This window comes from Sardina pilchardus, chromosome 8 (genome assembly GCF_963854185.1).
Source record: "Sardina pilchardus chromosome 8, fSarPil1.1, whole genome shotgun sequence".
In the NCBI taxonomy this organism is placed as follows: domain Eukaryota; kingdom Metazoa; phylum Chordata; class Actinopteri; order Clupeiformes; family Clupeidae; genus Sardina; species Sardina pilchardus.
In genome coordinates this window covers 21,196,394-21,203,893 of record NC_085001.1, presented here as the reverse complement: position 1 = coordinate 21,203,893, position 7,500 = coordinate 21,196,394, and the positions used below count along the sequence as shown (strand labels likewise).

At 47.1% G+C, this 7,500-nt stretch overlaps 1 protein-coding gene across 3 annotated transcripts in view; it reads left to right on the top strand.

The window, feature by feature from the left end:
• wdfy3 (WD repeat and FYVE domain containing 3) overlaps positions 1-7,500 on the top strand; it is a 102,533-nt gene that overhangs the window by 77,819 nt on the left and 17,214 nt on the right. For 2 of the 3 annotated variants that reach the window (XM_062543203.1, XM_062543202.1), the window contains exons 42-51: positions 712-762; positions 2,589-2,757; positions 3,278-3,438; positions 5,024-5,172; positions 5,854-5,974; positions 6,104-6,189; positions 6,294-6,374; positions 6,846-6,900; positions 7,112-7,231; positions 7,482-7,500. The exon at positions 7,482-7,500 is cut by the window's right edge and continues 99 nt beyond it. In XM_062543203.1, the coding sequence (XP_062399187.1) occupies positions 712-762; positions 2,589-2,757; positions 3,278-3,438; positions 5,024-5,172; positions 5,854-5,974; positions 6,104-6,189; positions 6,294-6,374; positions 6,846-6,900; positions 7,112-7,231; positions 7,482-7,500 (1,012 nt within the window). The remainder of the gene's footprint in view (positions 1-711; positions 763-2,588; positions 2,758-3,277; positions 3,439-5,023; positions 5,173-5,853; positions 5,975-6,103; positions 6,190-6,293; positions 6,375-6,845; positions 6,901-7,111; positions 7,232-7,481) is intronic. The other variant, XM_062543204.1, reaches the window with a different exon arrangement.

Genomic DNA, 7,500 nt, shown 5'->3' with positions numbered 1-7,500 from the left:
AAACTAAAACTTTTGGCCTTTATGTACCAAGTAGATGAAGTGGTTTTGAAATGATCGTAGCTTCGTGGAAGGTGAGTGCAGTGAAGAAGACAATTAAAAATGTGCCACCAGAGCTGTCAGGATGAACTTAAGCCAAAGGTTCAGCCTCATGATGTCTGGAAAGGTCAGACTGTATAATTTCATTAGCGTCGTTGTGCTATCTAATTGCACTGAAGGAGGGTTGTGTTAAACTGATTTATCATGTATTCAGTTAGCAGTTAGCATAGAATCTCGACTCATTGTTCCCTCCGTTAAATGTCAAGGCGGGCGCTAGGCTGAAATAGGCCACTGATCTGCACCTGAATGGCCCTCTTTGTCCAAAATGTTAAGGTGCGTGACGCAAGTGCATTTTATGCAAGACAAACTTAGGTCAAATAATTGGTTTAAACGTTGTTACAACAGTGAACTTGAGCAAATCCTGAACGCCACATTATTCTGCCTTACATCATTTCCTGTTGACTGCTAAATATTTGGACCCATTCAGTGTTTTGTGTTGCCTGTATTTGTTTATGTTTTGCTCAAGTCATTCTTACGCTGTTTAATTTGATTTATTCTGTGTGTGTAATTGATTTGATTTGTTTTATTATCTGTCATGCCAATCACTCAAGTGTTTGAAAGTCTAAAGCAATCAGTGATCACACGGCCCACGGTTTTCACTCCCTTCCAACTCAGGCCCCGCGTCCTGTGCCCTTAATGGGAGCTGGCTTCCCCGCCCCTCTCCAGGTATCCGTGGAAACTTGAAAACATTCCGCAAGTCAGCTTTGCATTACGGAGTGATCCGTGCTCTGGTTGTGTGGCAGCATGTTGCTGAAGAATGGCCTGCACAGCTGGCTCCATTTCCTTCACACACACTCTCTCTCTCTCTTTCTCCATCTCTCCATCTCTCTCTCTCTCCATTTCAGTCTTTCCTTCCCTCTATCTCTGATATGGGGCTCAGATCTTTGACCCTTGCCTCAAAAGGCTTAACAGGATTAGCCTGTTCCCTGTTCTTTGATGAAGTATTACCGGTACTGTTCGTCACCTCAAGCCTGAAGCTTGCATTATGTAACGACTGAGGAGAGCAGGTCCTGCCGTGACACTAACCACAGACCTCTGTTCTGATTGTTTGTTGTGCACACCTGTCTTGTCTGACTGTAATGAATGGTTTGGATGCAATCCAACAGAGAGCAAAGGGAGTTTTTAGCATAAATCAGTGGTGCGTTCAATTTCAGCAAACATTGGCGAACGTTCATGGAAAATATGTTTTTTTGAACAGTTAAATGTGAAGGATTTATTGTAAACATTCCATTGGAACAGTAACACTTTATCCAGCTCACGTCCAGTGCCACTGTAATGCTGGCGGAGAACTTCCTCCTCAATCTGTTTGCGGATGTTTCCGAAATGTTCGCAGAGAACTCAAGGCAAACAGAAAACTGTTTAGATATACAGATATTAACACTGCTAGTTAAGACTATCGCAAACGTTCGCCTATGTTTGCGAATTTGAACACACCTCAGTTGTAGAAAAACACTAATGTGTTGCCTTTCTCCTTCTGTGCACTTAAGCAGTTTACAGTAAAGACTGATTAAGTCTTAAAGCCATACTGAAAAATGTTCTAGCAAAAGTTCCACCAAACCACAGAGTTGATTAAAAGTTCATTATATATTGGGTGGTGTATAAACAATGAGAATTAATTTGCCAGTCAGGTCCTCGTGGCGCCCAGGATAGTAAATCAGATGTGTGGCATGTTTGTGCTCGTCTGTAGCCGTCAATCAACAAACACTCCACTGATGTGAGTGGCTGGTCCCAAGTGGGCCCAGATAGCCCAGCTCTTAAGCCTCTTATGCAGAAATCCACACGGTCTCGTACTGCTGCATGTTTACTGATTAAACACACACACACACACACACACACATATACGCGCACGCGCGTGCGCACACACACAGCAACATATTCACACTCCTTTCAACATTGGTAGTTCAGTCTATGTAAAGCTCCTGCTAGAGGTTTTTTTCCCCTCTGTTTAGTCGCTTGGTGTGCAAGACAGTCACAGCATGCTGCAGCCTCTCCTTCACTGTCTGTATACAAAGTGTGTGTGTGTGTGTGTGTGTGAGTGTGTGTGTGAGAGAGTGCGTCTCACAACTGTGTCATTTACATGTTTATTCAGGGCATTGAGAACACTGTTTGAACTGTTAATGGCTGTGCTGACAGAGCAATGAGAGGATGTTTGTCTACTCTGAGCCATGCCATAGCTACCTAGATGATGGAAGAAATTCATCTCAATGTGAACAGCCGTACTGAAACACCTGTCCTGTCACACACCTGCTATTCCACCTCCATCCAGTTCTCCCTACTGAACTAATTCAGCCTTCACATAGAGAAACAGACAGACAAAAATAAAGCCAACAAAAAGAAAACTCTCCCATCGTCCATTTCCTGAGGTTGTGAGTGACCTATACGGGCGTCTCTCCCTGACCCCTGCATGTGTGTCTCTCTCTCTCTCTCTCTCTCTCTCTCTCTCTCTCTCTCTCTCTCTCTCTCTCTCTCTGTGTGGCCTGCGGCGGGAGCAGAAGCCGGTGCGCTACCGGCGGGCCATCAGCTACGACAGCAAGGAGTACTACATGCGGCTGCTGTCGGGCAACCCGGGCATGTACCAGCACTCCGTGGAGCACAGCACCGAGGGCGAGACCACGCTGCACGAGCCCGAGCACGGAGAGGACACCATCGCCAGGGTCAAAGGTGTGTGTGTGTGTGTGTGTGTGTGTGTGTGTGTGTGTGTGTGTGTGTGTGTGTGTGTGTGTGTGTGTGTGTGTGTGTGTGTGTGTGTGTGTGTGTGTGTGTGTGTGTGTGTGTGTGTGTGTGTGTGTGTGTGTGTGTGTGTGTGTGTTCATTGCAAATATTAATATTTTTGTGTGTGTGTGTTCATCGAAGTATTAATATTCTGTGTGTGTGTTCATAGCAATTATTAATATTCTGTGTGTGTGTGTGTTCTTTGCAAGTATTAATATTCTCTGTGTGTGTGTTCTTTGCAAGTATTAATATTCTGTGTGTGTGTGTGTGTGTGTGTGTGTGTGTGTTCAATGGAAGTATTAGTATTCCGATTGAGTGTGCTTTATTGATTGTGCATGTGTATTTGTTAAGTGGAAACGCTCCTGATATTGATCTGCCTTACTTTATATCAATGCGAGTTTAACATACTGTATAAATATGTATGTGTATGTGTTTGTTTAATATACATATGACTTTTGTGTGTGTGTAGGTCTGGTGAAGGCTCCTCTGAAGCGCTCGCGCTCCACGGCGGACGGCCAGGACGAGGAGAGCCAGGAGGGTCTGCAGGAGCAGCTGCTGGAGTCAGGAGCAGAGGAGGAGCAGAAGACCGACAACACCACTCTACTGCGCCTCCTGGAGGAGGGAGAGAAGGTGGGCGTCTGTGCCCGTGTCTGTCTGTGCCCGTGTCTGTCTGTGCCCGTGTCTGTCTGTGCCTGTGTCTGTCTGTGCCTCTGTCTGTCTGTCTGTCTGTGGCTGTCTGTCTGTGTATCCATGTGTGTGAGTGAGTCTCTGTGAATGTGTGTGTGTGTCCCACATATGAAATCAGCAACAATGTCAGATAAACCAATCTGAAGTAGACTGTGTGTATGAAGTCGATTGTGTGTATTTGTTCGAAAGAGACACTGTCCTCCTGTGACTGAGGTGTGTGTGGGTGTGGGTGTGGGTGTCTCTACAACTCTCTCCATTTATCCTTCTGTATTTGTGTGTGTGTGTCTGAGACAAAGCCTCATCGGGCCTCACACTCCCCCCCATCTGTCTTCCCATCAGAGACTGTGTGTCTGTCCGTATCTGTCTCATCTGTGTGAGTGTGTGCGTCACAGGGACTGTGGCTGCTCCCAGAGTTGCCCCTCAAACAGCATGCTGGAGCAGTAATGACTGGTGCTGAGCCCGTCCTCTGTAGTCTCATCTTCACACTGATGCAGCACACTCAGAAACCCCAAACAGTCACACACACTCACACACACTCACACACACTCTCACACACTCTCACACACTCACAGCAGGGATCCAGGATGAAACACCCGGCTTTAGTCACAAGTTTCCCGTCTGATGCCTTTCATCCTGCACTCATATATGCATACACACACACACACACCTATATACACACATGCACACGCCAAACAGACATGCCCCACACACACACACAAACACACACATAGTTACTCACACACACACATACACACCAAAGACTGTACAGACACACACACACACACACACAGACACACTTACAGAATGTATTTAACAAGCAACTCAAATAGGTCGGCCTTGTTCAAAAACACCCACTCTTCTCTTCAAGAGAAGCGAAACTCACAGCACAGCTAAATGCTCAGGAGGAATGTGCGTCTACGTCTGCGTCTGATTTTCTCGAGAAAAACCAGCGGAGCAGCCATCAACAAGCCCATGTGGGAACAGGCCAGGCTGTCTCCCTCCGTGAGAGAGCCATATGAGTGGGATCAGAGGCGCCCATGTGAGGAGGGGAGGCAGTGGCCCAGACCAGTGCACTGACAGGAGGCGAGGGGAGGGGAGGGGAGGGGAGGGGAGACAGTGGCCCAGCGGAGGCCCAGTGCAGGCCCAGTGCACTGACAGGAGGGGAGGGAAGAGGAGGGGAGGGGAGGCCCAGCGCAGGCTTAAGGCTCTCATATGACTCACACGCCGGAGCGGTTCTGAAGAAGAGCTCTGCGCTGGGATTCATCAGTCGGTTAACCCCATGATGCATCATCACCAGGCCACAGAAGACAGAGAAATACTAACTCTGAACTCGCGGTGTTAATATCTAAATCAAATAAGTGTTAATGATATCGTTATTATGCTCAGAGATGGGAGCAATAGCTGTCAGGCGTTTTTTCCCCCCGTCTCCGTCTGTGAGCTAATGTCGATGGGAGATGTGCGCTGTGGGTTTTGAATTGATGTTTGTGTGTGTGTGTGTGTGTGTGTGTGTGTGTGTCCGTGTCCGCAGATCCAGCACATGTACCGGTGTGCGCGCGTCCAAGGCCTGGACACCAGCGAGGGCCTGCTGCTCTTCGGCAAGGAGCACTTCTACGTCATCGACGGCTTCACCATGACCGTCACCCGCGAGATCCGCGACATCGAGACGCTCCCGCCCAAGTAAGACCACACCACACCACACCTGTGCTTGCTGCTGCGTCATCATTGTGCACTCGCACACATGCGCATCATACACAGAAGTTGCCAATGCATCATACATTGTAGCTGCACATACTACATTAACGATGGCAATTACAACGGGTGTGGTTGTTCAGATTTTATAACAACAGTTAAACTGCACATCACCTGCTGCAACCTGCCGCCATCTTGGACAGGAAATGACACACACACACACACACACACACACACACATTGACATTGCTGGTTGTAGATAAAGAATATACTGTACTGGATGGTCACACAGAATTGACACACAACAGCAGAGTGTGTGTCTTGTGTAAGGCGATGGCTCCTTATACAGTATCTGTTTAAATGTCAGACATTATTGATTTGGTCCACTCCCTGATGCATTAGCCTAGTGCACAGGATCTATTTATACACAAGACCTTTCCACAAGTCCTCAGAGGCTTCTCTTCACACCAGGGTTAATTATGACATTCAAGTTTGTTAGTCTCTGTGTGTGTTTTTGCGTATTGTATGTTTGTGTGTGTGATTGTGTGTGTGTACGTGTTCCACTATTTTCCACACTTTGTGTGTGTGTGTGTGTGTGCAAATATTTCTTGTGCACTAACATTGCATGTGGTGTTTTTCCTGTGTGTGTGTGTGTGTGTGTGTGTGTAGCTTGCATGAGCCAATCATTCCCAGAGGAGCACGTCAGAGCCAAAGTATGCTGAAGAGGACCTGCAGCATTTTCGCCTACGAGGACATCAAGGAGGTGCACAAGCGCCGCTACCTGCTGCAGGTGAGAGAAGAACACACACGCACACACACACACACACACACACACATACAGTAAACGCACGCTCACACAGGCCAGACCACCTCAGTGTTTCAGCTCTAGTAACATTCCCTCCTTGTGTTGTTTTTCTAGCCAATGGCGGTCGAGGTGTTCTCCGGTGACGGACGAAACTACCTGCTGGCGTTCGGGAAAGGAGTGCGCAATAAAGTCTACCAGAGGTACTGTAGTACGCTGTCAGGATGCGCACGTCTACCGCACGTGAACAAGCATTAAAGAGTGTGAGAACCGTAAAGAGCTTAATTGTGCTTTATCGCTCTGGCAGGTTCTTGGCCGTCGTGCCCTCCCTGGCGGACAGCTCGGAGTCTGTGTCCGGTCAGAGGCCCAACACCAGCGTGGAGCAGGGGTGAGCGTCCTCCTCTAAACGCACAAACATCACCTTACTGTACATTACAGTGCATTACATTACATGACATTACATTTGGCTGACGCTTTTTTTTATTCAAGAAAGATAAGACAAAGCAGATCCATACATTTAGGTACAATGTCTTTTTTTTCCCTTTTTTTTCTTACATTTAAATCAATCCCATCCCACCCACACCACCCCTATTGGCTGATGCTTTTTAACCAAACTTACAACATGGTAAAAACACTTAAGCTTTTAAGAGTAATTCTAATAACAAATTATAATCCACAAGTGCACCAATAAGTGCATCAATGAGTGTAATAAGTGCATCAATGAGTGCAATTGTCTGTAGTAGTGCTACAGACTGTGACAGTGCTACAGACAACACGTATCGCACGTCACACAGCACAGTGAGTTGTAATGGGTGCCTCGGTGCTGCTCTCTAAAGACCTGGTGGTTTCCCCTCCTCAGCTCGGGACTCCTCAGCACTCTGGTGGGAGAGAGGTCTGTCACCCAGCGGTGGGAGGTGAGTTCAGGAACCGGCAATACGCTTAATCCGGCAGTGTGGTCATTTAATCCAGATTTGTGATTTTTTAGAGTCGAAGTTATTCAACTCAATGGATATGAGTGAGCTGTGCTCAAAGTGCAGTTCTGCCCCTATTAGGGGCCCTGTGTACTGTGTTTACTGAGTCTGTTCTTTTTAAACGTCCCCCTCCATTGTGGCTTGTCCCCCTCAGCGAGGAGAGATCAGTAATTTCCAGTACCTGATGCACCTCAACACTCTGGCTGGACGCTCCTACAATGACCTGATGCAGTACCCAGTCTTCCCCTGGATCCTGGCTGAATATGACGCTGAGGTAACACCTGCAGTTAACACCTAGTGACTAGTTAATTGATAGTTAATAAGTAGTCAAACACTACCATAAGTTCCCAATTATTAGTTCTTTAAACTGTTCTGCGGCTTATACACAATGCGGCTAATACAAAGGAAATTACTGTAGTCGTTAGTTCATAACTCGTTGTAATCTACTGTAAGATGTGATGCAAGTTAACTGTGTTAGCCTTCGTGAAGGCACTCTCATTGAATCGCTCACGTGACTCCCACAGGAGCTGGACCTGACCAACC